Below are 27634 nucleotides of genomic sequence, written 5' to 3' on the forward strand. Positions count from 1 at the left end.
GGCATCGGCCAGAGCACGGCGTGGCCGGACAGCCAGCGGCCCTCGGGCCCAGAGGGCGACACGCCAGGCCTGGGTGTCCCCGGTGTGACCGCGCGGGGACACCGGCGAGGGACTCACCGGGGTCTGCCCTCCGCGCCGGCGCTCGGCGGGGCCGGACCCGGAGGGCACCGGGGGAGGAGCCGCAGCCGCCCCTGAAGAGGCACAGAGACCGTCAGCGTCCGGTAGCGGCCCCGGTCCCGCCGGTGCCACCGCCTCCCGCCGGCCGGAAGGGGCGGAGCCGCTGTTGTGCCGCCCCGCCCCCCGCCCGCGCCCCCGAGCCCTGCCCGCCTCTCCCGTGACCCGGCTCGGCCCGGCCCCACGCCCCGCCGCTCCCCTCATGCCGCGGCCGCCGGGGCGGGCGGGGCCGGGAGGCAGCGCCGCCCTGCGCACGCGCCCGCTCCGCTTCCGGGTCGCGCGGCCGCTTCCGGCACAGCCCCCGCGCGCCCGGGGGAAGCGGAAGCGGAAGTGTCCGGTCGAGGCGGGGCGGCGGTGGCCGCCCCGGGCTGGCGGGGGCGGCTGGCGGGCCGCGGGCGGGCGGGCGGCGGGGCCGGGCCGGCGCCGGGGCCCGCCACGATGCCCCGGCGGAAGCAGAGCCACCCGCAGCCGGTGAAGGGTGAGTGCGCGGCGGGCCCGGGGGGCGGCGGCGGCGGCCCGGCGGGGACCCGCGGCGCTCGGAGCGCTGCAGCGGACGCCGAGGATGGCACCGAGGAGACGGCAAGAGCGGCGGTGGTGCTGCCCGGGGACCTGCTGCTGGGCCGTGGCCCGGCCTCCGAGAAGGGACCGCCAGGTGCGTGCGGCCCCCGCGGGGACGCCGCCCCTCTCCGGCAGCCCCGCCGGCGGCGACGCGGCCCGGCCGAGCCGTACCGGCCCCGCGCTCGGCGCATCCGGCACGGCCCGCCCTGCCACGGGCCCGCCCGGCGCGGGCTCCGGCCGAGCTTCCTCTCACGGGGGAGGCCCGGCCCCCGTCGGGGCCCCCGGGTGGGTTCTGCCCGCCCGGCATTGACCCCCGGCACCGATCCCCGAGTGCTCCTTCCCTCGAAGGTCCCGGGCACGGCGTGTCCCCGCGGTAGGTTTGGGGCCGCGCCCCGCGGCCGCCGCCGGGCTCATCCCGGAGCCACCGTGGCGCTCAGCCCCGGCTCGGCTTCCCGCCCGGGAGCCGGGGCTGGCCCCGGGTCCCGTTCCACCTCTCCCCTCGGCGCTGCGGGCTGTACGGAGCGCTCTCAGCCCCGACACCCCGGCCCGGTGCGATGGGCAGCGCCCGTCCCGCCGGTTCTCCCGAGCCCCGGTCAGCCCCGGCCGAGGCAGCGAGCGCTGCTCGGCTCCACGGAGCTGTTCACGGGGACTGGCGGGAGCCGCTCCCGCCCCGGGCACCGAGCAACGCGGGAACAGAACGGCGGGAGTTGACGGGGTCCGGCCCCTGTCCCCTCGCTGTCCCCGGGGGCTGTGCCCTGGTCCATGTGCTCAGCGGCTGCTGGGCTGTGCCGTGCTCCTGCTCTGGCACCGAGTGTCAGTCCCAGCTGCCGGGGCTGCTCCGAGGGCTGTGCTTCCCTGCCCTGAACGCCTGCTTGGTAGCCCTAGGAGCCTGACAGGGGTCTGGGGACATTCTGCCAGGAATAGCTGTCCTCCCATTCCGCCCCAGCCCGGGAGCAGAAGTAGGACCTCAGCCCACTGAACCAGTCAGGACAGACAAGCTGTCCCATGTGGGCACTGACACGGCCCTTTGGGGGATGGTGCTCTGGGGATGCTGTGGCTGCTGGGCTGAGGGGACAGGGGTTCCCTCTGAGGGGACAGCTGGGTCCCTTGGTGTGGCGGGGGCTGAGCTGGGGAGAAAGGGGATCCCTTGGCAGAGGGCTTGAGGCAGGGTCAAGAGTTCCCCCGTAAGAGCCAGGCCTTGGCAGGATGCCCTTTTCTGATGTCTGTGTTTCTGTCAGTGCCTGTGGAAGGGGCTGGGAGGCTGTAGGGGCCTCCCCATCCCACAGCATAGGTCAGCCTCATCCCTGCACCTGCCTGGGGTCCTTGGAGCCGGGCACAGCCCAGCTGGCAGCAGCAAGGGGACAATCCAGGGTGGTTCCTGGGATTGTCCCCTTGCTGCTGAGTCTGACAGGTCCCAGGGTTGCAGGTCAGGCACAGAACGGGGCCAGCAGGGCATGGGTCAGCCGGTCATGCTGAGCTGTCCCTCCAGCCCCAAGCACCAGCCTGGGGGCACATGTGGAGCACAGGAGCTGCAGAAGAATGAGTCTGTGCCCAGCTGAGAAGTTCCACTTGAGAGCCTGGCACAGCCTTTCCCCTGCTGCCACCAGACAGTGGCACTGCGTGGGGCAGGGGAATGTTTCCTGCAGGATAGAAGGGGCTGGGGCAGTGGCACAGTGAGAGGGGCACAGAGCAGCTTTAGGGGCACTCCTTTCTCCAGCCTGGGCCAGGCTGTGCCCACCACCTTCTACCCACCAGGCCCAGCAGCGCCGGTGGGTGATGGATCCACCCATCCTCTCGCCCTTCCTGGTGCCAGGGTCTTGGCCAGCCACGCAGAAACGTCAGGGTTTCCCCAGACACCCAGAACAGCCCTCAGCAGGGTGTTGGGGCAGGCCATGGCTGTGGGGCTCCTCACTGCCTGCCGGGTGCCACGGGGTGGGACTGGGCCGTAGGCAGAGGGGCTGTGCCCAGGCCAGCCAGGCTGACACCGCCCCATCCCCACGGTGTTCTCAGCAGACACGCTGGTGGGGAAGATCGCTATTCCAGCATACGCCCTGAGCGACGACGACTGCTCCTCTGGGTACCAGCAGCTGAGCGTGGAGAGTGACCCCGAGGAGGGGGGCGAGCCTGGCCCCGCCGCCCTGCCCTGCCGCCAGTGCGGGCTGCAGCTGGCTGCCAGCCTGGGCCAGAGCTGCCTGCAGTGCGCCGGCGCCGAGGGCGGCCGCAGCCAGCGCATCGTCTACTCCTGCCAGCTGTGCCCCTTCGCCTCCCACTACTCCAGCCACCTCAAGCGCCACATGAAGACACACAATGGGGAGAAGCCTTTCGCCTGCCCGCAGTGTGCCTACGCCTCTGCCCAGCTGGTAAACCTGACCCGGCACCTGCGCACGCACACCGGGGAGAAGCCGTACCACTGCACGTGCTGCAGCTTCGCCTGCAGCAGCCTGGGCAACCTCAAACGTCATGAGCGGGTCCACAGCCAGGACAAGCCCTTCCAGTGTGCTGCCTGCGACTACCGCTGCAACCAGAGCCGCAACCTGAAGCGGCACATGCTCAGCCACCGCCTGCCTGAGGGCGAGGGGCCGCACCGGCGGGACAAGGACCCAGGTAAAGGTGGGAGGGTGTGGGGATGCGGGGAGAGCTACTGCGGGGGCTTTGGGGCTGGCGCAGGGCACAGATCCTGCCGTTGACCCGAAGTCGTGTTACTGCCAGGCTCGCCGGGGCACTGCGGGTCGTCATAGAGCCAGTCCTCACCGGCGCTGTGCCACCCAGCTCACAACCCCATCTCTTTGTCCTGCAGAGCCATTGCTGCCAGAGCTGAGCCTGCACGTGGGCAGCGGCAGCGGCCCCTTCCTGCCCGGCTGCGCACGGCTGCGGGGCGAGGAGGCAGCTGCGCTGCCCGAGCTGCTCTTCCCCTTCACGTGCCGCATGTGCGGGCTGGTGCTGGACGACGGGTTCGCACAGGACGAGGGCCTGGCCGAGCAGGTCTGCGGGCGCTGCAGCCTGGCGGTGCTGGGCACCGAGCCGGGTGCCAGCCCCCGAAAGGGCACTGGGGACAAGGGCTTTGCCTGCAGCCTCTGCCCCTTCGTCACCCACTACCCCAACCACTTGGCGCGGCACATGAAGACACACAGCGGGGAGAAGCCCTTCGCCTGCCCGCTCTGCCCTTACGCCTCCGCCCACCTGGACAACCTGAAGCGGCACCAGCGCGTACACACAGGCGAGAAGCCCTACAAGTGCCAGCTCTGCGATTATGCCTGCGGCAACCTGGCCAACCTCAAGCGTCACGGGCGCATCCACTCAGGCGACAAGCCCTTCCAGTGCAGCCTCTGCAGCTACAGTTGCAACCAGAGCATGAACCTGAAGCGGCACATGCTGCGGCATACGGGCGAGAAGCCCTTCCAGTGCCGGGACTGCTCCTACACCACTGGTCACTGGGACAACTACAAGCGCCACCAGAAGATCCACGGCCACACAGCCGAGAGCTGGGTGAACCCGCGCAATGCCAAAGCCCTCCTGGCCCCCCCAGCCGTGGGCACAGCCCTGCCCTGAGACAGCACTTAGCCCGGCAGTGGGCCTGGGGTGCCACGGTGCCTGCCCTCCCTGGGGGAGGGAGGACAGGCGGGCAACTCCACGGGGGCTTAGGGCTGCCTCACAGCAGGCCCAGAGGCACACTGGGGCCTCCAGCAGCCCCGTCCTGCCTGGGCAGGGTGAAGTCACGACCGGCGGCTCTGACCCCTGCCCGTGCGGCAGCACCGCCACGTCCCCAGCCACCCCACCTGCCTGTTTCTGCCTGCCGGAGCCTTCCTCTGCCGGGGCCTGGGGAAAAGGGGGGAGGGGGGAACAGGACTGGTTCCATGGCTGTTGCCGTGCTGGTCGGTGTAATTTATATTGTGTATAAAAGCATTAAACAGTCAGTTTTGTTATCTGCTCTTCACGCTGGGGGCCTTGTTCTGCTACAGAGGAGAACAGCACAGGGCTGGCACAGAGAGGGGAGGGACAGCAGCCACCCCCCAACAGACAGCCTGGTACCAATCAGGATCCGTTTTAATCATTGTTGCAGTGTGTAAACATCAGTTACTGTCCATTAATGCTCTGTCGGGCTGAGCGGCAGGAGATACGTGGTTACAAGCCTAGATTATGCTGGCGTCTATGAGCGGGTTAGAGGGGACTCTGCACGGAGCCCCCGAGACAGCTTTCTGCACTCTGTCTCGGAGCACAAACCTAAATGCTAATTTGGCATTATGGAGCCTGCCTGGGTCTGCCCCCAGGCTGGGCCAGGCCTTCCCAGCTGGGACAGGAGCAGCTCTGCCCCCAGGCTGGGCCAGGCCCTGCACTGCAGCTCCAGGGCTCTGCCCGGGCAAACTGTTCAGGTCAAACAAGCCCTCTCCCAGCTGGAGCCAGCAGCAGGAGGAGTTCAGCTGCCCCCACCCCGAAGGCAATGGCGGGCTGGGGGCGAGCTTCCAGCCCCGGGGAGTAGGGAAAGGTGGATGTAGCAGGCGAGAGGCACGTTGATTGCAACCTGGCTGCAGGTCGTACATTCCTCAGCAGAGGCCCTTGCTCAGGCCGGGGCTGTCCTGGGAAGGGGGCACTACAGATCCTCATCACCAATGCCCTCAAAGGCGTAATTGCCGTGGAAGTCATTAGCACCCACGTCGTTTGCAGAGCTGGAGTGGCTGATCCCACGCAGGCTGACAGAAGTGAGCTTGCTCTGTGGAGAAGGGAGATGTTAGGGAGGACACCCCTAGCTCCCCTCCCCACCTTAGCCCGAGGTCTCTGGTGCACCCACACACAACTCACCGAGAGTTTGGCCATGGGCTCCCAGGAGGCATCAGGTGAATCCTGTGAGGACAGCACAGTTGGGCAGCACAGCGTCAGGGGACACAACACCCATCTCTCCTTCTACCTGCCCCCCTCCATCCCTAGGGAGTCTGGCTCACTGAGTTGGTCCAGGAACTCTTTCCCTTCCCAGGGCTCTGGAAGCAGGGCACCACAGCCTTGCTCTCCTCTGGGCTTGCCCCAGCCCTGCCAAGGGCACAGTGGCTCTTCTGGAGGCAGTGAGTTCTGGTACACAACGTGTCAGAGCCTGTGACTGCACGTGTCCCCCCCACCCAGGGCTGCAGGGTCCCACTCACCAGCAGCGGGGGTGACTTCACAGCCTGTTGGCTGTCCGAGCGCCGCAGGGCCCCGTTCACCCGCCGCCGAAACATCTGCAGGGAGGAGCTCAGCTTAGCCACAGGGGCTCCAGTGTCACCTCTGGGCTTATAACTGGCCCTGGGGATGCTGGCCCCATCCTGTGGGGAGCACTCAGGACCCAGTCCAGACCCTAGGAAGTCACAGGGCCAGGTTGGGATCCCACTCCAGAGCCATCATCGAGCCCCAACCCTCACCTTGCGGATGCTGCCTCCAGATTTTTTCACCATCAGCTCGTCTACCATGGACTGCAAGCAGATGCTCAGCATGATGGCCTGCAAGGGAGAAGTGTCACGGGGCTCTATGCACCCCACAGCCTTCCCACACTCTATGCAGGGCCCAGCCCAGCCCTTCCCCTCACACGGGCAGCTCTACCTGTGGGCTGGTGATGGTGACCCACTGCAGCCGGTCCTTGCTCATCAGGTACTCAAAAGCCAACTCCAGCTTCACCTCAGACTTCCCTGGGCTGCTCCCCGAAGGGCCATTGTTCATCGGCACCTGCAAAGACACACACAAGGCTGGGAGCCTCCAGAGGGGAAGGAGCAGCTCCCCAGACACCAGTGCAGCTCGAGGGCAGCACCAAGCCAAGTGTGAGACTCCTGCCCAGTGCCCACCGGTCTTCTGCCACTGTCAGGTCCCCTCCAATATCCTCACAGCAATGATCCCCTCAGCCCCAAGGCATGGTTCAGACCCTCTCCAGGCCCAGTGGGCCAGAAGCTGGCATCAGAGCCAGCACCTCTCCTAGGAAGAGGTACCAGCCCAGCCCGGCACAGCCGGGTCTCTCCAGCTCCCCCAGACCCCTTCCTGCTCTCCAGGCATCACTCACCGAGGATGTGACCCGCCAGCACCGCATGCGTGTGACCTTGAAGCTGCCCTCTTTGATCTGCTCGTTCGGCAGCCGCACCTGGAAGTTGAGCTCGTTGTTGCCGGCACTGACGACGACGTGGCAGCCCTTCTCGGGGAAGTCGGTGACACAGGGGTCGAACTTGAGATAGCCGTAGTACTTTAGGGTCTGCGCCAGGCGGATGAACTGCAGGCAGAGCCAGGGATGCTCACCCGGGCCAGGAACAGGTGACCAACCCGGTACCACACGTCACGCAGAGAGGAGCTGGTGCAGAGCCAGAACTGCCCCAGTCGTGGCATTGTACCCTGTCCTACCTCCTTCTTGGAGACCTTTTCTTGCAGGGACTTCAGCTGCCGGTGCTGTTCCTTGTTGACAAGGATCCATCCGTGTTCAATGTCTGACACCGTCTACAAGCAGCAGAGGTCGATGAGCGCCTGGGACCGGAGCCACCCAAGCCCCTGCACAGCTGTGGCCAAGGGGTGCAGTGTCCGTCCTCAGCTGGCTGTGCCACACCAACCCTCACCTGTGCATACAGCAAGTTCAACCCCACGCGATGCTCCATCACATCGTCATCATAGGCCGAGTCCCAGTAGCTGGAAGGAAACCGCGCAGGTTAGCCTCCTCCCCACCTCCTGACAGCAACAAAGAGAAAATCACCCTCCTGCAGGCTGGCTCTGGCCAGCTCCCCCCTAGCCATCAGTCACCGTGCCCTGCTCCCCACCCAAACCGGCTGCCATGGGAAGGCAGAAATGAGCTGAGCACAGCAGGGCAGCCCACGCTCCAGTCTCACGGTCAGGGATGGTCAGGTGTGTTCCTGGGGGCCAAAGCATCTGTGGGCAGCAGTGGCAGGAGGGGAGGGTCCCTCTGTGGAACAGGGAGCCCTGGGCACCACCCCGCTGCTGCCCCACAGCCCCCGCTCACCTTTTGCGCAGAATGATCTGGAACTCGGGGTTGTGCAGGCTGGTGACCGACACATATGGCAGCTCAAACTCCTGCAGCTTTCGCACAACTGCGGGGAAACGCCGCCTCAGCAGCAGCTCTGGACAGCAGGAGCCCCATGGCCCCCAACACCAGGGTGTCCCGAGGAAAACAACTGTGCCCCCCAGCCAGGGTGGGGTCCAAGCACACAGCCATCACTCCAGGCAGGGGGCAGAGCAGATGTCTCACGACAGTGGGCTCTACTCACAGGAGAAAGCTCCATCCTTGGTCTCTCTCACTAGAAAGAGGCTGAAGTAGCCAACCAGGTCATCTGGCAGATCCAGCTTGGAGGCCACAGCCTGGGAGGAAGAACAAGATAGTCCCATATAGTCCCAACATGGTGGCAAGACCCAGCCATGTGCATTCTGGGACCTCTCAACAGCAGGAAGGCAGCACCTCTGCTGCCTTGCAGCCAGGCCTGGGGCTCCTCGCAACCAGGATACAGCTAGGGGACCCCAAACATCAGTCAGGACCCAGACACATCCTGCAGCACACCCATTTCAGCTCCCAGCTTTCAGCCCCACCAAGTCAACCCTGCTCCAGGGTGGGCAGATGGCAGGGGAGGGCAGGAGGGGCTACCAGGCTGAGAGCCCCACCCGTGGGAAACCACAGAAACGCAGCAGGAGGGGCTGGTCCCACCCAGCACGAGAGCTCTGGCACCTCAAGGACATCCTCTGTCTGGTCCGACGTAAGGATGGTGACCTTGACCTTCTGCCCGTTAGAGAGCAGCACTTCCAGCACCACCTCCTCTGTGGGGATCTGCTGCGTCTCCTGGAGAGAGAAACTGGACTGGCACCCAGCCCCTCAGCACACACTGGGGGCCCAGACCCACCACGGCTCGGCCCCTCACCTGCTGGGCCTTGCGCAGGAAGCTGTTGAAGGTCTCGCTGCCTCCCAGCATTGGGTCCTGCCGCACTGCAGGAAGGGGCACGAGGAGTCAGGAGTCCCATGGGAAGGGGCAGGGACCCACACCAGTGCCTGGCCCTTCTGCAGCCCCTCAGTTTGCCCTCAAGAGCGTATGCTGCGGCAGCCAGGGACCCCCTTGCACATCCCCACTCTGCCAGGGAAGGGCAGGGCAGGGGCTGGGACAGGAGCTGGCATCCAGGGGACGAGCCCAGCAAATGCCAGTGCTACATGGGGAGGTGCAGGATGCACCACGGCGAACGGAGCAGTGCAGAGAGGAAGCCATGGGCCATGCCCTGCACAACCGGGCCGGGGCAGGCCCAGCTTACCAGCCTGCATGTACTTCTCCAGCTGCTCCCGTCGCTGCTCTACCTCTGCTGGGGTGAGCGTGAAGATCTTCTTTGGGGGAAAGGCTGGGACCACGTTGGTGCCATACTCCTTCCTTAACTAGGATAAGAACAGAGCGCTGCAAGATCCTCCAGAGAGACGGTGGCTGCCCTCGTCCCCCACCCTCGCTGATCCCCAGGGACCTAGCAAGGGGAGCAGAGAGCTTGCCAGCATCCCTCATCCCCATGGGAGTACAGCAGCATGCAAGAACCCAGATGGAATGTCACAGAGCAGGAGTGGGCATCCCAGCGCCCTCCGTACCTGCTCGTGCAGGCCCAGGAGCTGGCTGTAGCGCACCCGGCAGTGCAGCACCCCGTTCACGTGGATGTTGTAGGCCTGCAGGGAGAGAGGCCAGTCAGATCCCAGCACCTGGCAGGTCGAGGAATCCCAGGACCTGCCCAGGATGCCAGGGAGCACCCAGGAAAAGGCAACAGTCCTGAGGACCTTGCCAAAGAGCTGACAGTCAAAATCGTTCAGGGAGTATGAGCACATCCAAGAGACATACCCACTGCACACCAGGACGGTCTGCCCCTGTCTGCCCAGCCGTGGGGAGCACAGAGGCACACTGCAGCCCTGCAGCCATGCCAAGAGACAAGGACACCCCTCCCCGCTCCCAGGGCGTCACAAGGAGCTGGTCCCTGGCTGCAGCCCCTCTGCTCTGGCTCAGCTCCTGCTGACGCCACGGGCAGAGCACAGCTACAACTGCAGAACACTCGGGGCCTGGCAACTCCATGGGCCAGTTGCCGGCACCTCACCATAGGCAGAGTCTTTGCAGGGGACAGCACTGTCCTCTCAAGTCCTGCCATCCCCACAGCGCTCTTTGGGAGGGCCAGAGGATGGGCACGAGCCTCCAGCCTCCCACGGGTGCCCCCAGCCTGGGACTGCCCAAGGCCCAGCAGAGGTCCCAGCCCAGCCAGGCTGGAGCTCACGCTGCTGCGCCGAGGAACCAGGAGGGACAGCGGTGGCACAGGCAGCACCCACCCCTGCCCAAACCAGGGCTCTCCGTGAGGTCACAGCGCCTGCCCAGCCCCCGGGCTGCCCAAGGGCTCTCCCCAAGGTCTCCCCCAGGCCTGAGGAGCCTCGGCAGCAGCGGAGGGCAAAGTGCAGGGGGGTCACAAGGACGAAATGCCTGGAGGGCTGCCTGCTCCTGTGGCCCTCGAGCAACTGCAGCTCCTGCAGCTCACCGGGTCTCTCCATCACCGCTCACCACCGCACCGTGCCCCACCTCGAGGTCCCGAGGGGGATCCCCGGAGAGGGATTTCGGCAGAGGGAGCGTGGGTCTTGAAGCCCAGCGGTGCCCACCCTTACCCCGAGAGCACCGATCCGGACCCTCCGCCCAGCCTGGGGGCTCTGCCGGCCCCGGAAAGGGGTCTGGACGCCCGAGAGCCACCGCCACTCGGCGGCAGCGTCCCCCGGCTCCTCTCCGGAGGCGCTCACGGCGCAGGGACCAAAACAGGAAGCCGGGACAAACGGACGGACGGGCGGGCCAGGATGAGCCGGAGCTGGGGATGAGACCGGACGGGGCCCCTGCGAGCTGCCCACCCCCGCCCGCGGCGCCCGGGCAGGGCAAGGTCCGGACATCCCCGGGGCTGCTCCAGGGACCGCCCGCGCCCGATCCGGAGGCGCGGGGGCGGCGGGGCCCAATCCCTGCTCGGCCCTGGCACAGGGCGCCGGCCGGGGATGGCGGCGGGCCGGAACCTGCCCGCCTCGCCCGGCCGCGGTCCCGGTGCTGATCCCGACCCACCACCGCGCCGGGGCTGTGGACCCGCACGGCCCCACCGGGGCCGCACCGCACCCGGGCCGAGGAGCCGCGCCACCCACTCGGCTCCGCGGGGCGGCTCCGTTCTGCGGGACAGCTCCGCTCCCTCGGCCCCGCTCACCACGTAGGCGGCGGCGCCGCCGTCCCCGGCGCGGGTCTCGGTCTCGGGAATGGAGAAGTGCATGGCCGGGCCGAGCGCGCCCCCGCTACCCGCCTCCCGCCGCCGCCATCTCGGGCCAGCACTCCCCGCGATGGCGCGGCCGGCAGCACCGCCCGCCCCAGGGCCGCCCCGCTCCGCCCCGCCCGGGGCCGTCGCTCTTCGCCCGCCCCGCTTCGCCCCGCTCCGCCCGCCCCGGGGACGCCCTGCCCTGCCCCGCCCCGAGCGCCCCCGCCTCGCCGGGGCTGCCGGCGCGCCCGGCAGCGAGCGCCGGGGTGGGACGGGACCGGCGGGGCGGGGCCGCGGGAGGGACCCCGGGAACGGACCGGCCCCGCACCGGGGTGACGTCACGCGTCGCGCAGAGGAGCTCGCCGTTCGCGGGTCACGCGGAGCCGCCTGGCCGGCGGGGGGCGCTGAGGGCGGCGCGCGGGCGCCATGGCGGAGCGGGAGGGTGAGTGCGGGACGGGACACGGGCACCGGCCCCGGGACACGGGCACCGGCCCCGGGGCGAGACCCGGCCGCGCTCACGCTCCCGTCATTCTAGGTGGGAACCCCGAGGGAGCTGCGCCAGTGCCGGCGGGACCGCAGGTGAGCGGGGCCGGGGCTGGTGTGAGGCCGGGGCTGGGGCCCGGGGTCGGGGCCGCCTGACGGTGTGTGCTCACAGGCCCCGGAGCTCTCCCGGGAGGAGAAGCTGCAGCTGCGGAAGGAGAAGAAGCAGCAGAAGAAGAAGAAGAGGAGCGAGAAGGGGCCGTCGGCCGAGCCCGCGGAGCTGGGTGCGCCCCCCGAAGCGGGGCAGCCGCGGGGTGAGCGCCGCCGGCCCCGCAGAGCCCCGAGCGGGGCGGCGCCGGGCCGGGCCCGCGGCTGTCCCGGGCCGGCAACGCCCGGAGCCGGCAGTGTCTGCCGGCGGGTGTAGCCCCACTCCGTGCCCCGGTCCGGGCCCTCGCGCCCTCGGACAGCCGCGTTGCCGTAGGAACTGCGGTACAGAGAGCCCAGTCCCCTGCCCAGGGGAGCGCGGGGCTGCCCCGGGCTGCCCCGAGCTGCCCCGGGCTGCCGTGTCAGCTGCGCGGTGTCCAGGGCGCGGAGCCCCTTCAGGGCCCAGGGGGCTCTCCCTGCCGCGGGCTGCCCCTCGCACTGGGCTGCGTCTCCCGGCCAGACTGGGCACAGACTCCCCCTTCCTCCCCCCCAGCAGCTGCTCAGCCCACATCCCCTCCTGCCTCGGCTGATGGCCCCGGTGACGGCGAGAAACCCGCGGGGGGCAAGAGCAAAGCGGAGCTGCGAGCAGAGCGCCGGGCTAAGCAGGAGGCTGAGCGGGCCCAGAAGCAGGCCAGGAAGGCAGAGCTGAGCCAGGCAGCCACGACGGCCAAGCCCCGGCAGAGCCCCACCGAGCCCCAGTCCAGTAAGGCTGTCACCACCACGGGGTGCAGAGGGTGGGTGAGCAGGATGGGAGGCTCTGGTGTGGGCACAGGCGGAGGATGCCCATGTAATCCATACGTGCTCTGGGTTCTGCCTGTCCCTGGGTGCTGCCCTGCCTTCATTCTGTCCATGGTCTGGGTTCTGCCTGTCCCTGAGTGCCTCCCCTGAATTTGGGGGTGCACCGAAGCAGCTTGGCCTCATCCCAGCTGTCCTTGCAGTGGTGAAGCGGCTGCCGGAGCATGTGCAGGTCGATGACCCTGCTGCCCAGAGGAAACTGGCCAAGAAGCTGGAGAGGCAGCAGGTAGGAGGAGGACTGGGTGACAGGCTGCACACCTGGGGCAGCTGTGCTGCAGAGGGCCTGGGGGAGCACATGGTGGGCTCTCTGAAGGGCAGAGGGGAACTTTGCATGCCCTGAGCGAGTGCTGGGTGTGACTGCTGGCCCTGGAATGAGCAGAGCACTGGGTGAGCCATCACAATACTCGGCTGCAGGTACCTCTGAGGCAGGACTATGGCACCAAGGTCAACCTGTTCTCCCACCTCCACCAGTACAGCCGGAAGAAGCCACTGACGCAGCAGATGAGGTACAGGGCCTCCCCAGCCCGGGGCTCTGGCAGTGCTGGGCTCTGCTTGGGCTGGCCTGGCTGCAGAATGGCTCTGGAGGAGGGGTGCCATAGTCTTGCATGTGGGATACACCTGATGGAGTGGTGGGGCACATTTCGCTTGCTTTGGGGAGTGGCAGTAGGGGCAGCCCAATATCTTTCCTGTGGGGAGGGTGCAGGGCCACAGGAGAGGGGGCTGTGGGGAGAGCCTGGCTCCTCAGGTTACCACCAGCACCCTTCCTGGGCCGTCCCTTGGGTTGTTGGGCTGGGGCTCATAAATGGGTTGAGTGTTTTGGGCTGCAGAGGAGCTGACAGCTCCCTCCCCCTGGTCCCTGCAGCATCCCCTCCACAGTGATCCACCCAGCAGTGGTGCGCCTCGGCCTCCAGTACTCCCAGGGCATCATCAACGGCTCCAACGCCCGCTGCATCGCGCTGCTCGAAGTCTTCAAACAGGTACCTGAGCAGCTGCCTGGCAGGAGGGGCACTGTGCTGCGTGCCGGTGTGTGTTCCTGTGCCCTGACTGCTGAGGCTGTATCCGTGGTCAGTCAGCCTCAGCCTCTTCCTTTGGGTTGTGCCACGGCAGGGTCCTTTTCTGGCACTGCCACTGCTGTTTAGAGTCCCTGGAGTCTTTGCCCCTCCAGGCAGTGTGTCAGGCTGTGCAGGACATGTGTGCCCCGAGTGCAGCCCGTCTGGCGGGGTGCCCTGAGATCATACTCCCTTTCTACTTGTCTCAGCTGATCCGGGATTACTCCACTCCCCCCAATGAGGAGCTGTCACGGGACTTGGTGGCCAAGCTAAAGCCACACATCAGGTAAGGGCTCCCAATGCCAGAGCAGAGGGACCAAAGCTCCGCAGAGTGTGGTCCATTGTTCACATCTCTGGGTCAGTGTCCACCCAAACTTTGGCTGACTTTCCTAGGCTTCTGCCTTCCTGCCCACCCTCCCTCTCCCTGTCTTGGCCCTCCAGGCTGCTTTGGAGCTAAGCCCATTTCTTCTGCAGTTTCCTGAACCAGTGTCGGCCTCTCTCAGCCAGCATGGGCAATGCCATCAAGTTCCTCAAGAAGGAGATATCCTGCCTGCCTGACACCCTGAGAGAGGATGAGGTGAGTGGCCTTGCTCAGTGGCAGGCTCCAGGCCCTGGGGGAAGGAGCTGAGCAGGGATGGGATGCAGACACAGAACAGTGCTGCAGTGGAATTGAAAGTTTGTTACTAGGGGGAAGAGCCTGATCCCGGCCTGGCTCAAATCAGGGAGTTGCTGAGAGCAAGAAAGTCTGTATGTGATGTCTCTCCCCAGGCAAAGGAAAAGCTCCAGGACGTGATTGACAAATACCTGCGAGAGAAGATTGTCCTGGCAGCTGAGGCCATCTCAAGGTCTGCCTTTGAGAAGATCAATGACCACGACGTGATACTGGTGTATGGATGGTGAGCACAGAGCACAGGCAGCGGATCCAGAGTGGGAGGAGGGAACGGAACAGCATGAGAGGCGAGGCTGTGATGGTCCTGCACAGGGCTCAGCACTGTCCTACCTGGTATCAAGTTGGATTCCAAGAGCCCCAGAGTCACAGCTCCCTCCACCCAGGGCACTTACAGAGCAGCCAGGGTTGTTCACTGGATTTTAAACAAACTGCAACAAAGTCAAATATCGGGAAGCAAAAATAATGGAAGTTTGCATCCCGAGAAGTAGAGGTGGGGAAGAGAACCAGAGATTGCTGCAGCAAGAGTCCAGGTATGCTATGTATGCTGGGCAGAGGAAGGAGCAGGGGCAGGAGGCCAATGCAGGCCGGGAGTGTTGCGAGAGGGAAGCTGGGAGAGGGTGTGGAGCGACAGAGTCCCTCGTGCTGGTCACAGACAGGGAGGTCAGTGCTGCTTCCAGGGAGGGCTGCGACACCACCTTTCCCAGGGTGCTTCCTTGTGCAAAGACAGGGAGACATGCCCTGGGAGCCATCGTGGCAGGAGGGTTCTGGAAGGGGCAGCACTCCCGAGGATATCGAGGATGAGGGTGGATACCTGCTCTGGTGGGAGGGGCAGCTCCTGACGGGCGCCCTGCAGCTCCTCCCTGGTGAACCGGACGCTGTGCGACGCCCACGCAAAGAAGGGCCGCGCGTTCCGCGTGATCGTGGTGGACAGCCGGCCGCGCCTGGAGGGCCGCGAGACGCTGCGCCGCCTGGTACGCAGGGGCATCCACTGCACCTACGTGATGATCAACGCTATCTCCTACGTGCTGCCCGAGGTGAGGGGCTGTGCCGCGGGCGAGGGGCGCTGCAGCGTGATCCAAGGTGCTGACAGAACCCCTGCTTCCCCGACAGGTGTCCAAAGTGCTGCTGGGAGCCCACGCGCTCCTGGCCAACGGCTCTGTCATGTCCCGGGTGGGGACCTCGCAGATCGCCCTGGTCTCCAAGGCCTACAATGTGCCTGTCCTGGTCTGCTGCGAGACCTACAAGTTCTGCGAGCGGGTGCAGACAGATTCTTTTGTCTCCAACGAGCTGGGTATGGCTTCTGTCCCTTTCCTCCCACCTGGGACCTTCGTTCCCGGTCCCTGCTGTGGACCATGACAGGCTGCTCGGCCCTGCCATCCCTCTTCCTGGGCGAGGGGTCACTTGCAGGCAGTGGCATCTGGCAGGCAGTGGTGGCGTTTGCCGCTCCAGGGGAGGGATGGAGAGGTGCTGTCCCTCCCCCGATCCTGATTGCTTCTCTGCTCTCTGCAGATGACCCTGATGACCTGATTGTGCTCCGGAAGGGCCAGGCCCAGCTTGGGGGCTGGGCAGAGAACAAGTCCCTACGCCTTCTTAACCTGGTCTATGATGTGACGCCCCCAGACCTGGTGGATTTGGTCATCACAGACTTGGGCATGATCCCCTGCACCTCAGTGCCTGTGGTCCTGCGTGTTAAGAATGTGGATCAGTAGTCAGAGCAGCTGCATGGACACTAATAAACCAGGCCCCAGTACTCTGTGTGTGCCATCTGTGGTGTGGCAGAGCCCTGGCACCCATGTCATCCATGTCACGTCTGGCACAGCCCTGCACCTTCTTGGGGCCTTTCCTCCCACTCCATGCTGCAGCATAGATGGGTCTTCCCTGTCCCTCGGCCCCTCCTCTGGGGAAACGATGGTATTGTGGCGATGGCCCCTGGCTTACCCTCCTCGGAGATTTGGTGACACTGGGGCTGTGCTTCTGGCAGACCCCCGAGCTGGGCTGGTGGGGGACAGCCCGGGTCCCTCTGGCCTGTCCGCTGGAATCAGCCCCGGAGAGGGCCCTTCCCCCGGGGGCCGGCCGGTCTGCGCGTGGTGCCCGGGGCCGTGAGGCCGCGGGGAAGCGGCACCGGGGGGGCGGGGCCTGCCGCCGGGGGCGGGGCCATGTAAATCGCACCGCTGCTCTGGCAGGGGCGGGGGCGCAGCGGAGTCCTCACGGGGCGTGTCCATGCAAATCTGCCTCCGCCGCGCGGCATGCCGGGACGCAGCCCGCGCAGAGGCGGCGCTGCCCTCGCGTGTCCGCGGGCGCTGCGCGGCCCGGGCCGTGCCGGCTGCAGAGTCACACTGGCCGCGCAGGGAGGAAATTCGTATCGGGCTGGTCGCTGCGCTCCGGGTGTGCTGAGCCGTGCGACATCACCATGTGCAGCGTGACTGCGTAATCTGTGGTTAGGGAGTGCGTGCTCGCATTCTGCCCCATTCCGTTGTTTGGAGGGAGAGTTGTAACCTGGGCTGGCTACAGGTAGTGTGCACATCTTGGTGGTTGGTGTTCCCAATCGCAGCCGCCAGGATCGTTTACACACGCAGCAGCAGTGTTGCAAGCCCGGCTCCAGGGGCTTTGGCGCCCGGTCCCTGCACCATCTCCATCTGTGCTGGAGCCGGCCAGCCTCGGCTCTGCAGGCTCCAGCCCGCGGGTCGAGAAGCGCCTCCCGCCCGACTGCGCGCTCGGTGGGACGGCAGGACTCGGGTTAGCGGGGGGGATGGACAGGGGCAGAGACTTCGTCCGACTCGGGGCGCATCAAATTCCCGCTCTGTCAGTCCAGCTGAACTCACGGACTCGGCCGGGTGTGCCCCGGACAGTGCTCACCGATGGGATCGCCATCTCCGCACCCCGTTCCCGGCGAGGACTCCTTTCACCGGGGTGTTTCCCTGCTCCTGCAGACACAGCATGGGACAGACCGGGACCATCCCGGCTTCAATGGCAGCAGTCCATCGGCCCCCTTTAGGGATCCCATGGCCAATTACTGCAGGGAACGGGGATATGTCTCCCGGGCACCGGCACGGCCTGCTCGGAGAGAGCGCCCTGGGATGCCCCTGAACCCACGGCTCTTCTCAAACCGCACACCGAGAGCACGACCGGACTGCCCTCGCTGCTTTCCCGTCCTGACAGGGAATCCCTGACCCCTCGCGGGTCACCTCCTACACCCGCGGTCCGAGATCCCACGGCTCCCGTGTCCCTGACCCCGTTCTCGGTGCAGCGCCGGGGCGTACACTGCCCTGTCACCATCGCGGCGAGCAGTGACCGCGAGCGCTGCAGCCCGCGGAGCTAGCTCCACTGGAGATCGGAGAGCGGGGGAAGAGAGTCCCTGCATTGAAAAAGGAAATTTTTCCTTAGAGAGTGCAATATCGCACATTTAGATCTGTCATTAACCAGAGAAACCAGGGGAGAGCGCGAACGCAGTCCCCCACTACCACAAATTATGCAGTCGAGTTTCCCGCATTTGGGGAAATCGCAGGGGTCAGCACACCCGGAGTGCAAGGGATGAGCCTCGCCCTGGGAAAACCACCTGCCTGATCATGGTGTCTCCCCTGCCAGGTAAGTATGACTGCCCGCCCGCCCCGCCCGCACCGCCCGCCCGCCGCACGCCTCGCCACCACACGGCCGGCCCCACCCCGGCCCCGCTCCCGCCCGGCCCCGCTCCCGCCCGGCCCGCACGGCCCGGCCCGCACGGCCCGGCCCGCGCAGCGCCCGCGGACGCGCCAGGGCAGCGCGGGCTTGGCGCGGGCCGTGTCCCGGCATGCCGCGCGGCGGAGGAACATTTGCATGGACACGCCCCGTGAGGTCCGGCTCATGGCTCGGCCTGCCGCACACTCGTCGAGTCCTTGTGACGTCATCGTTCTGGCCATCCCCGGTTCCGGTTCGGTGCTGGTGGCGCGGCCCGCACCGGGGCGGCGGCTCTGGCAGCCCCCGATGGCGTCGAGCGCCGCCCGCGGGCCGCCGTGCCGGGAGCGGAGTGTCCGGGAGCGGCCGGGACGACGATCGGGTTCTGCCGGGCGGAGCCGGAGCCGGAGCCGGAGCCGTAGTGGGGAGCGGGAGGGTGAACAGAGCGTGCTCCGTATGTACCGGGGGTGGACGGAGCGAGGCGGGGGCGCTCCCCGGGGTGCGAGGTGGTGCCACCGCACCGGGCGCTGCGGGACACCGAGTGGTGCCACGGGGCCTCGCTGCGCGCTGGTGCTAATCGCGGTGTTCTGGGGCAGGGGAGGAGCTGCCGGCGGGAGACCTGGACTCGGAGGATGCAGGAGAAGCTGGGAAAGCCCCGAGAAAGCCTCTGCGGCCCCGAGTCAGGCCCGACGGGGTGGCGGAGGGGCGCGGCGAGAGCTCCGCCAACGGGGCAGTGCCAGCGCCGCGGGCCGCCGCCCGGCGCGGCAGGAAGGGCAATGCCGAGGTGCTGCTGCTGGAGCTGTCCCGGGCCCCGGAGCCCATCCGCATGGAAAAGGGGCTGGGGAGCAGCGAGGACCGGGACGGAGCTGAGACCCCGCGGGGCGGGCGGCCCAAGAGGAGGGCGGCCAAAGTGTAAGTGACGGTGACAATGGGGACCCGGGGGCACCTGTGCTCTAGAGACACGTGAGAGAGCTGGGAATGCGCAGCCTGGATAATAAAGGCTCCAGGGAGACCTTAGAGCTTCTTACGGTGCCTAAAGGGGCACCGAAAAAGTTGGAGAGGGCCTTTGGACAAGGGGTGTATAGGGACAGAACACAGGGAATGGCTTCCCACTGCTAGAGTTAGATGGGATATTGGGAAGAAATCCTTCCCTTTGAGCGTGGGCAGGCCCTGGCACAGGCTGCCCAGAGAAGCTGTGGCTGCTCCATCCCTGGAATTTTTCAAGGCCAGGTTGGGTGGGCCTTGGAGCAACCTGGTCTAGTGGAAGGTGTCCCGGCCCATGGCAGGGGGTTGGAACTGGATGAGCTTTAGAGTGTCTTCCAACCCAAACCATTCCCTCATTCCACAGTTCAACGATCTGTCTCCCCAGAGGGTCTCAGTGTCTGTCCTGTAGGACTTTGTCCCATGCTGGTGGGATGTGCTGGTTCCTCACAGACCAATCCTTTCCCACTTTAGGGAATGTGTTTGGATCCAGGAGCCCCTGGCAGGGCGCAGCAGCTGCCTGTGGCAGGAGGAATTTCCTTGGTTCCTGACAGAGCAGGAGGAGCCTTTTGGTGGTAGCAGGGCAAGCTCCAGGGAGTTCAGGGTGGGGGGAGGCTGTGTGCTCAGGCACAGCTGGAGCAGATTCATTGCCCGGACCACGGGCTGGAGGGGGCGTCCACCGGCTCCTGGGGGAGGGAGGCAGGGCTGGCCCACCCTGTGCCATCCTGCTGCTTACCTCCAGGCACTGCCCTGGTGTTGCAGGGCTCTGCTGTACCTGCAGGAGCTGGCCGAGGAGCTGATGCCCACGTGCCAGCCGCCTGCTCCAGACAAGGGCACGCCGGAGCCCGAGCGCGGCCAGAGGAAGCGCCGGAGCCGGAGGAGGAAGGAGGAGGACACAGACAGCGATGACCCCACGCAAGATGCCGACTTCGTGCCCTCGCAGGAGGTGCTGCGGGCGGAGGAGGAGGAGGAGGAGGGCAGCGACACGCTGCTCAGTGAGGCATCGGAGCCAGAGCTGGAGGCACCTCGGCACGGCGGGAGGACGGCAGCCACAGGGGTGAGGGCAGGGGACAGGGGCTCTGCCCGGGTCCCCATTTGCCTGTGTCCCAGCACCGACAGCTCCAGGTGCCTGAGCTGTTCCACAGCGTCCCTGCTGCCAGGGCAGGACAGCTGGGACAGGGGTGGCACATGGGGCAGGCACAAGGCCAGTGGCAGCCCCGGGTGAGGGCCAGTGGGGATGGGAGCAGGGCTAGGTCCTCTGGGAGAGGGAGCAGGGCCTGCACTCCCGCTGGAGCAAGGGGAGGTGGAGGCAGGTCCTGAAGGCATCCTGGCCTCCTGGGTGTTCCCACAGTGGGGCTGTATGTCTTCAGCCCAGTGTGGCATGCTGACAGTGGCTGGGGAGAGCTCTGTTCTCGGGGGCTGTGGTGGTTCCCTTTGGGACAGGTGGTCCCCCAGGGCTCAGGGCTTCCTCTGAGTCTGCTCTTGTGCCCAGAGATCCAAGCCCCAGTGCCGAGGCCTTGCCCCCAACGGCTTCCACAACTCCATCATGGCCCCAGTGGAGAAGAGCTCCAGCCTTACCTGCAGCCTGTGAGTGGAAACTCGGGGTGCTCGAGGCTCAGGGGGGCTACAGGGAGCAGTGAGTGTGTCCTGGTACCACCACTGGCACAGATACAAGGGTGAAGGAGCACATGCCCTGGGGATGTCAGTATTCTGCTGGGATGGGGCACAGTTGGGTCAGGAGGGTTGCAAAGGGCAGGGGCTGTGCTGCAGAAGGGGAGGCTGTGCCACGGCGTGCAGGTAGGGGTGCTGCTCGTGCCGTGGGAAGGGGCTGTGAGGAGGGGGTGCTGGACATGCCAGGAGCAGGGCCATGGCTGAGGTCTGGCATGCACTGCAGGCGGGAGCAGAAGCACTCACAGTGGGAGTTCCCTGACTGGATCCCAGTGGCACACAGGTGGACGTGTCTCTCTGACAGGTACCCTGGGAGCAGGGAGGGAGCAGGGCCAAAGGAAAAGTGGGGCAGGTCCCAGCAGTGGCTGGGGTGAGCAAGAGGATGGATGGTCTGTGCTCCCACACCCCTCTGTGTGTCTGCGGTGGGCTTTGGGGGTCTCTTGGATTTGGCTGTGGACTAACACGGCCAGCAATGGGGCCTGTGTGGAGGCTGGGATGGTGCTGGGGCACGGGGCTGTGCTGGGGTGATTGGGTGAGGGGGGGAGACCTCCTCTCACTTGTGCCTGCACAGCGAGGCTGCCCCGTACCTGCCGGCAGAGGAGAAGTCTCCCCTCTTCTCCATTCAGCGTGAGGGCATCAAGGACGATGGTGCCTTGCACAGGTTAAACAGGTGTGTGACGGGGTGTCCCCAGGCCCAGCAGGCTGTTTGTTGCCTGTCAGGCTGTCCCCTGCCTGGCGTGGCAGTGGCTGTCAGGGTGTCCCCAGGCCTGTCTGGGACCGGGGCTACCCCCAGGGCTGCATCCATAGCTTGGGCAGCTCGCCCGTACTGTGCCTTGGGGTCCCACCAGCCCCTGCCCCAGCTCTGCAGAAGCCTTCACCCCTCTCCCACCAACAGGTTCAGCTCTCTGCAGCCCCACCCAGAGCGCCTGGATGTCTCCTTCTTCGTGGGCGGCCCAGTGTGGGCGATGGAGTGGTGTCCGACCCCGGAGGGCTCCGCAGCCCCGCAGTATGTGGCCGTGTCCTGCCACAGCAGCATGGAGGAGACACACAGTGTGTCTGGGCTTCACTCAGGACCTGCACTCCTGCAGCTCTGGGACCTGGGCACGCTGCAGACGGAGCAGGGGTGAGTGGCCAGGCCTGGGGCTGGGGCCTGCCTAGATCTTCTGTCCCTCCATGGCTGCGTGGGTGGTGAGGCTTGTCCTCTCCCGGAGCCACCAGCCACAGCCTGAACCCTGAGGAGGCTGTGCTGGTGGCCAGCTCTGCTAGTGGTGTACACAGAGCGTATTGGAGCTGCTGGGCACCAGCTGCCATGTAACTCGTGGCTGAACTCATGCCCACAGCTCTCCCAGCAAAGCCAGGCTGGCCTATGCCATCGCTGCTGACTACGGCTGTGTGTGGGACATGAAGTTCTGCCCCAGTGGTGCCTGGGAGCCACCCACTGCAGCCCGGATGGTGAGTGCTGCTCAGGGGCTGCCCTTGGGTTCCCCAGGAGTCCTGAGAGGTGACCCTATGTCTGAGCCCACCTGTCCGTCCCTAGTACCCACAGATGAGCCGGCTGGGCCTGCTGGCCGCTGCCTTCTCGGATGGCAGGGTGGTGGTGTATGCCCTGCCGCACCCTGAGGCCCTGCACCACGCCAAGACAACCCAGGTAAAAGGTAGGAAGAGCCACACCGCCGAGCAGGGGCGTCCTGGCCCTCCTCCACCTGTGCCAGGGTGGGACTGCAAGCCCTGAGCTGGGCACCTCTGTCCTTAGGAGCCTGCTGTGCTGGGGAGCTGCCAGCAGGACTGTGCCCCAGGCTGGGAGCTGCATGGTGGGCAAGTGAGCCCACCTGCTCCCCGAGATCGGGACCCTGCTGCCCCCAGCCTGGCATCTCTCACAGGTTCAGTGTGGGATCCAAGCCTGCTTTTTGGTTTTGGGGGCCTGCTTTGAGTACTCTTGTGCCCAGAGATCCAAGCCCCAGTGCCGAAGCCTTGCTTCCAACGGCTTACACAGTTCCATTGTGGACTTCCAGTGGAGAAGGGCTCCAACCTTACCCGCAGCCTGTGTGAGCAGAGGCCATGTGCAAAGTGCTGCTTTGGTTCTGTTTCAGGGACACTGCAGCAGCCCAGCTGGGATGTAGCTCCTGGGCAGCCCCCGGGAGCTGGGCACTGGGAGGGGGCTCTCAGGAGGGTCACTATGGCCACAGCGGGGTGCAGGGTATGGTGGTGCCGCCACAAAGTGTGTCCCCAGCCATTCCCCATCTCCCTGCTGCCAGAGCTGCTCCCTCCAGGCTGGCCGAGCCGGGTGTTAGGATAGGACAGGAGCGCTGGGCCGGCTCAGGCTAATGGTGCCTGTAATAGACGGCGCCGAGCCGAGCGGGATTGATGGCCGGCGCGTGCTGGCGGTGGGCACTCAGCCGTGGCCGGCAGGCAGCACTTCCACGCCGGCAGTGGGAATTGGGCTCCCTGTGCCCCCCCGGCGTGCTGGCTGTGCCTGCGCTGCTGCGGGTGGCCGGGCCTCTGCCGCAGCCCCCGTGGCACGTCGTGCTGGGCCCCCCCAGCTCCTGAAGCCCAGCTCATCATTGGCTGCGGCTGCACACACGGTCACTGCGCCTCCTGGCTGGGCTGGAGCGCTGCTGTCCGGCCACAGGATCAGTGCCAGGCTGTGCTGGCAGGCCCTCCTGGGGGCTCCCAAACTGGGGGGCTGTGCTGGCTGTCCCTGGGGCACTGGGGACCGCAATCCCCGTGTTCCTGCCTGGCAGAGGTCTCCATACTGCATCCTGGCTGTCACAGCTGTGACAAGGAAGATGCACAGCTCCTCCTTATCTCCCCCCATGGCTGCCAGGCTCCAGGCTGTGACGTGCCTGTCTGGTGCTCACTGTGCTGGAGGACAGCCCCACGCTGGGGGTCAGGGACCCCAGGCCCGATGGATGTGGGACAGGGTCCCCACAGCACTCTTGTTGGGGGGCAGATTCTCTGGTAGACAGAGCTAGTGCATGGTGGTCCTGTGGGTATCCTGCTGTTGGGTGTAGGGTCTCTGCAGCCTGCCCTCCCCAGGAGTGCTGCCTGGCTGCTCAGTCCTGTCAGCCATGGAGCAGATATCCTGCACGGCTGTTCTCTGCCTCCCTGGAGTGGTTGGAGTCAGGTCTGGCCCCTGTGTGTCACCATGTCACCTCAGCTTCGGTGCCAGCTGTGGTGGGGCAGGAGCACATCATCTCTGTCTGCAGCGTGTTTCAGGGGCTGCTTCCTCCAGCACACAGGCAGGCCTGGCTCCTGGGTGTCCTGCTGCTGCCAGTTTGCTCCTCCCTGTGCTTCAGTTCCTGCTGTGCTGGGGACACTGCTCCGGGGGAATGGTGGGACAGGGGCTGGGAGCCCTGGCCAGGGCCATGAGGAGCTGCAATCCAGGCTCCAGGCAGGGAGCTCCCAGGACAGCCAAAGCCTGCCCTGACCCCCTTCTGCTCTCTTCTAGATGGGTCCCTCCACAAGCACCTTATCTGCAAGGTCAGTGTTCCCCGCCATGGTGATCCCTGTCAGGGCCGGTACCCGGTGAGCCCCCAGCGGTGCAGGTGGCAGAGCCTGGGGAGCCGAGGCGCCTGCAGAGTGTTGGAGGGGCAGAGCAGCGTCATGCTCCCACCCCAGGCATCCCGCTCTTGGGGCATGGATGGCTCCGGGGCAGAGCTGTGACCCAGAGCTCTCCCTTGGCCCCCAGGTGCAGTGCATCGCCACACTTCAGGTGGGCTCCATCCAGGCAGGTAATGCATCTGAGTGTGGACAGTGCTTCAGTCTCTCCTGGATGCCTTGCAAGCCCCACCATCACCTGGCAGCAGGGTTTTATGACGGTGAGTCTCTGTGTGTGCCCTGCGGCAGCACTCAGGGAGCAGCCCTCACACTGGCAGAGGCACTGGAGCCTCAACTGCTCAGTCTCAACTGGTGCTGGAACCTCTCTGCCCAGCCCTGGGTCAGGGGAAGGCTTCTCTGGGCTGGCTGTTGTCATTCTGACATGCCTCCAGGCTGGTCACTGGTCGTCCCTGTCTGTGGCTCTGGGCTTATCCACATCTGTTGAACTTGCCTGGATGGAATTTTTGCTAGGCTTGCAGCAATCCACAGGTCTGTGCTATGTTGCCAGGACCTGCTACCATGCTGTCTGCTTGGAGTCCCAGCTCCAGCCTGGCCACCCTGTTCCCACAGCCCTGCCTGTGCTTCTGCTGTGTCCTGCCTCTGTCCTGTCCCGCTCTCAGCCCTGGCCCTTGCTCCAGCCTGGCTGCTGTGCTCTGCAGCTCCCGCAGCTGCTGCTGGTGCCCCGCTGAAGCACTGCGCCGTTGGCAGTGCCTCGTGGACACAAGTCTTTCCACAGGCTCCGTGGCGGTGTGGAACCTGCTCACCAAATCCCTGCTGCAGTGCGTGCACCAGCCTGACGCCTCCCTCAAGCTCTACCCTTTCCAGTGCTTTCTAGCCCATGACCAGGCAGTCCGGAGCATCGAGTGGTGCAAAGCTGACAGGTGAGGGCAGGAGCAGGCACAGATGCTGCCAGGAGAGGAGCCTCCTCCTGCAGAAGAAGCTCTTTTGTCAAGAAGGGCTTGAGAGGCCATGGTGCCAATGGCACTTGGCCCTCTGCAGCACCAGAGAGGTTGGGTTGGGCTTTCCAGGGTGAGGGCAGTTGAGCCACTGCAAGACTGTGGCCACCTGGGCCCTGTGGTGGGCCAGGGCAGGGTTCCGTGCTGGGCTCTCAGTGCTGCCTTTCTCCTGCTTCTCAGCAACTTCCTGGTCACGGTGGGCAGCGATCGCAAGATCAAGTTCTGGGACCTGCGGCGGCTCTACGAGCCCATCAACAGCATCAAGCGGTTCCTGAGCACCGAGGTGGCCTGGCTGCTGCCCTACAATGGCATCACTGTGGCCCAGGACAACTGCTACGCCCCGTGAGTGCTGGGGGCCAGTCCTGCTGCCAGGGCCTGGTCCAGCTTCCCAGGGGCCCCTCTGGCTTCCCCCTCCCTGGGACTGTCCAGCTGTGCCATGGCAAGGGCAGGCTCTGCTTGTTTTGTGTCACACTGCAGCAGCAAAGCGTGACATCCCCTCTGCCATGCCACCCTGAGGCAGAGGCAGGGTGGGCCAGGGATGGCCTGGGCAACAGGTGTGCTGCTAAAGGGGTTTGGGAACTCGGTGAGTTCTTGGCCTCTGGGAGCTCCTTGCCTCTGCTTGCTCTCGACTCTCTGGCATGCTGCTGGAGCAAGAACAGCCCCCTCACCCTGGGCCAGTTCTGTGGGGAGCTGGGCTGTGCCAGGCTCTCGCGTTCCTGGTGACAGCAGAGTCAGGCGTCCCAGGCCTCATTCTGTCCCTTCCCCCACAGGTACGGGCTCTGTGGGATCCACTACATCGACGCTGGGTACCTGGGCTTCAAGGCCTATTTTGTGGCCCCTCGCAAGGGCACCGTGTGGGTAAGGGCCAGTGCAGGGCCAGTCTGTCCCAGTGGCTGGGTCAGCACCAGCTGGGGCCCAGGGCTTGCGGGCGGGGTGACACCGCCCGGCTGGGGGTGGTGGGAACCCCCTGCCCTCCAGCCCTCTGTCCCCGCAGAGCATCTCTGGCTCGGACTGGTTGAACACAGTAGCTGCGGGTGACATCACCGGTGAGCTGGTGGCAGCGGTGCTGCCTGACCTGGCTGTCAACCCCCTCAACATCAAGCGCTCCTCGGACCGCAGATTTGTAAGAGACCATCGCGCTCGGGAGGCCCAGCCCAGCTCACAGGGCCGGCAGGGCAGGGGCACCGTAGGAAAAGTGTCCTGGGCTGCCATCCCGCTGGTCCCTGGTGGTCCCTGTCTGCAGAGGAGCAGCAGGATCTGTGTCTGCCCTACCCTGAGCTGCCTCTCACCCACAGCCGGTGTACAAAGCTGACCTGCTGCCGTGCAGCCCTGACGGGCCTGAGCGCACCGAGCAGGCCGTGCCCAGGACCCATCGCTACAGCGACATGGTAGCCAGGAGCTACATCCGATTCCAGGACACGGACCTGGTAGGAGAGGACAGGGGGCAGCCAGGGTCCGACCCACGAGCTGGGCTTGTGGGGCTGTGGCAGGGCTGGGAGGTGCTGCTGGGGCGTTGGGGCAGCCCCTTACCTCCGGCAGGGCTGCGATGGTGGTGCACGCGATGGTGGTGCACGCGATGGTGGTGCACGCGATGGCGGTGCACGCGGTGCTCCTGCCTCGGGCCCGCAGCCCAAGGTGGTGCCACCACTTTCCAGCGCAGCTTCCAGAACTTCCCAAGCCGGGAGCCCATGCGCCGGATGCACATGCAGGAACTGAAGGCAGAACTGAGCCTGGACCGCCTGCAGCTGGAGGCCCTCCACAAGGTGAGTGGGCCAGTGTGAGCCCCAGCCCAGCCCTGCGCTCAGGTGGCTCTGCTCTGCTCTGGGGGCCGGAGTCCTAGCGCCCCAGCCCGTTCCTAAGGGACAGTTAGAACAGTTCCTACTGTGTTCCTGTCTTCCCACAGGTGCGCTTCAGCCCCAACCTGGACTCACAGGGGTGGCTGGTGTCAGGCGGGCAGGCGGGCATTGTGCGGGCACACTGCCTGGCAGGGCTGGCCTCCGGCGTGGGCCACCAGCTGCTCCCAGAGTGCCAGGCCCGCTTCAGCATCCTCTATGGGGACACACCCAGCAGCCCTGCCCCTCCTGAGCGCTCCCTGCTGCCAGCGGAGTAGGGGCGTCAGTCCCTCGCGCCGCTGCCGTGTGCTCACCCTGGGCAGGGCTTGGGGCTGGGGCCAGCTGTGCTGGCATGGGGCCGTGCGCCCTCTCGGTGCTGCCTTCCTGATGGGTGTCTGCTGCAGGAGGGACGGCTGCTCCCAGCCGTTCCCTGGGATGCTCTGGACATTTGTCCTCGTGCTTTGGGCCTGCAAGGGTCTGTCTGCACTCTGTGGTCTGGACAGGGGTGGTGGGACCTGCGTGTGTCCCGGGGCTGAGCTGTGGGTCTGGTCCTGCAGAAGCCCCCCTGGGCTCCACCAGCGTGGAGCTGTGCTTGTGCTCGCCTCCATCCCCACTGAGCGCCGGAGGGTGGGGAGGGGCCGGAGCTGTGGAGTTGCTCACATTGAGCTTGTGTTCAGCTGTGCAGAATAAACGTGGTTGGTTTTGTATGGCTCTGGTGGCACTGGCACCGGGGCAGGCGTGGCTGGTAGCTGTGGCTGTAGGGGCCCACCCCCAGCTCCACCATTTCCCTCC

General features: G+C 66.0%; 4 protein-coding genes and 1 non-coding gene across 11 annotated transcripts; 3 read left to right on the plus strand and 2 right to left on the minus strand.

Moving 5' to 3' along the window:
• Positions 1-517: 517 nt before the first annotated feature.
• Positions 518-4666, plus strand: ZNF513 (zinc finger protein 513). 3 transcript variants are annotated; one of them, XM_068183061.1, is made up of 3 exons: positions 518-652; positions 2743-3336; positions 3530-4666. In XM_068183061.1, the coding sequence occupies exons 1-3, from the start codon at positions 613-615 to the stop codon at positions 4279-4281; spliced, it is 1386 nt and encodes a 461-aa protein (XP_068039162.1). In that variant the 5' UTR covers positions 518-612; the 3' UTR covers positions 4282-4666. The 3 variants fall into 3 exon arrangements, with proteins under 3 accessions (XP_068039162.1, XP_068039159.1, XP_068039160.1); XM_068183058.1 differs by having other exon boundaries at positions 523-826; XM_068183059.1 differs by having other exon boundaries at positions 523-826; positions 2746-3336.
• A 92-nt stretch (positions 4667-4758) lies between these two features.
• SNX17 (sorting nexin 17) lies at positions 4759-11121 on the minus strand. The gene is made up of 15 exons (XM_068183062.1): positions 10915-11121; positions 9296-9370; positions 8977-9094; positions 8595-8659; positions 8405-8515; positions 7953-8043; positions 7688-7775; positions 7290-7359; positions 7081-7173; positions 6749-6952; positions 6298-6420; positions 6120-6197; positions 5865-5939; positions 5530-5571; positions 4759-5440 (listed from the first exon to the last, which is right to left on the minus strand). The coding sequence occupies exons 1-15, from the start codon at positions 10975-10977 to the stop codon at positions 5321-5323; spliced, it is 1416 nt and encodes a 471-aa protein (XP_068039163.1). The 5' UTR covers positions 10978-11121; the 3' UTR covers positions 4759-5320.
• A 186-nt stretch (positions 11122-11307) lies between these two features.
• EIF2B4 (eukaryotic translation initiation factor 2B subunit delta) lies at positions 11308-15907 on the plus strand. Of its 4 annotated transcripts, none has more exons than XM_068183064.1 (13): positions 11308-11401; positions 11495-11538; positions 11615-11753; positions 12140-12346; positions 12582-12664; positions 12853-12944; positions 13301-13415; positions 13697-13773; positions 13962-14064; positions 14256-14383; positions 15011-15191; positions 15268-15448; positions 15667-15907. In XM_068183064.1, exons 1-13 carry the CDS (start codon positions 11386-11388, stop codon positions 15864-15866), a joined length of 1566 nt encoding a protein of 521 aa, XP_068039165.1. In that variant the 5' UTR covers positions 11308-11385; the 3' UTR covers positions 15867-15907. The 4 variants fall into 4 exon arrangements, with proteins under 4 accessions (XP_068039165.1, XP_068039166.1, XP_068039167.1 ...); XM_068183065.1 differs by having other exon boundaries at positions 11615-11723; positions 12137-12346; XM_068183066.1 differs by having other exon boundaries at positions 11615-11723.
• A 1679-nt stretch (positions 15908-17586) lies between these two features.
• LOC137472027 (U1 spliceosomal RNA) lies at positions 17587-17750 on the minus strand. Its single transcript, XR_010997982.1, has one exon. It is a non-coding gene; the product is annotated as a U1 spliceosomal RNA (small nuclear RNA).
• A 295-nt stretch (positions 17751-18045) lies between these two features.
• GTF3C2 (general transcription factor IIIC subunit 2) lies at positions 18046-27549 on the plus strand. 2 transcript variants are annotated; one of them, XM_068183067.1, is made up of 18 exons: positions 18046-18262; positions 18405-18720; positions 19552-19846; positions 20282-20376; positions 20684-20761; positions 21029-21127; positions 21353-21580; positions 21798-21909; positions 21995-22112; positions 23906-23937; positions 24146-24275; positions 24791-24935; positions 25191-25352; positions 25781-25868; positions 26005-26133; positions 26306-26437; positions 26666-26773; positions 26914-27549. In XM_068183067.1, exons 1-18 carry the CDS (start codon positions 18118-18120, stop codon positions 27118-27120), a joined length of 2619 nt encoding a protein of 872 aa, XP_068039168.1. In that variant the 5' UTR covers positions 18046-18117; the 3' UTR covers positions 27121-27549. The 2 variants fall into 2 exon arrangements, with proteins under 2 accessions (XP_068039168.1, XP_068039169.1); XM_068183068.1 differs by lacking the exon at positions 23906-23937 and having other exon boundaries at positions 21995-22105.
• The last annotated feature ends 85 nt before the right edge of the window (positions 27550-27634 follow it).

This window comes from Anomalospiza imberbis, chromosome 3 (assembly GCF_031753505.1).
Source record: "Anomalospiza imberbis isolate Cuckoo-Finch-1a 21T00152 chromosome 3, ASM3175350v1, whole genome shotgun sequence".
Taxonomy (NCBI): domain Eukaryota; kingdom Metazoa; phylum Chordata; class Aves; order Passeriformes; family Viduidae; genus Anomalospiza; species Anomalospiza imberbis.

What these genes read in the sequence shown, in the direction of transcription:
- ZNF513 (XM_068183058.1), top strand. Translation starts at nt 613, where the DNA reads ATGCCCCGGCGGAAGCAGAGCCACCCGCAGCCGGTGAAGGGTGAGTGC. An exon ending in CTCCGAGAAGGGACCGCCAG is followed by an intron (nt 827 to 2,742) that starts GTGCGTGCGGCC and finishes CGGTGTTCTCAG; the next exon opens with CAGACACGCTGGTGGGGAAG. An exon ending in CCGGCGGGACAAGGACCCAG is followed by an intron (nt 3,337 to 3,529) that starts GTAAAGGTGGGA and finishes TTTGTCCTGCAG; the next exon opens with AGCCATTGCTGCCAGAGCTG.
- SNX17 (XM_068183062.1), bottom strand. Translation starts at nt 10,977, where the DNA reads ATGCACTTCTCCATTCCCGAGACCGAGACCCGCGCCGGGGACGGCGGC. An exon ending in TGAACTTGCTGTATGCACAG is followed by an intron (nt 7,174 to 7,289) that starts GTGAGGGTTGGT and finishes TGCTGCTTGTAG; the next exon opens with ACGGTGTCAGACATTGAACA. An exon ending in CTGGAGGCAGCATCCGCAAG is followed by an intron (nt 5,940 to 6,119) that starts GTGAGGGTTGGG and finishes TCCTCCCTGCAG; the next exon opens with ATGTTTCGGCGGCGGGTGAA.
- EIF2B4 (XM_068183063.1), top strand. An exon ending in GTGATACTGGTGTATGGATG is followed by an intron (nt 14,384 to 15,010) that starts GTGAGCACAGAG and finishes GGCGCCCTGCAG; the next exon opens with CTCCTCCCTGGTGAACCGGA. An exon ending in TTTTGTCTCCAACGAGCTGG is followed by an intron (nt 15,449 to 15,666) that starts GTATGGCTTCTG and finishes TGCTCTCTGCAG; the next exon opens with ATGACCCTGATGACCTGATT.
- GTF3C2 (XM_068183067.1), top strand. Translation starts at nt 18,118, where the DNA reads ATGGCGTCGAGCGCCGCCCGCGGGCCGCCGTGCCGGGAGCGGAGTGTC. An exon ending in TCCAGCCTTACCTGCAGCCT is followed by an intron (nt 20,377 to 20,683) that starts GTGAGTGGAAAC and finishes CATGCACTGCAG; the next exon opens with GCGGGAGCAGAAGCACTCAC. An exon ending in AGCTGGAGGCCCTCCACAAG is followed by an intron (nt 26,774 to 26,913) that starts GTGAGTGGGCCA and finishes GTCTTCCCACAG; the next exon opens with GTGCGCTTCAGCCCCAACCT.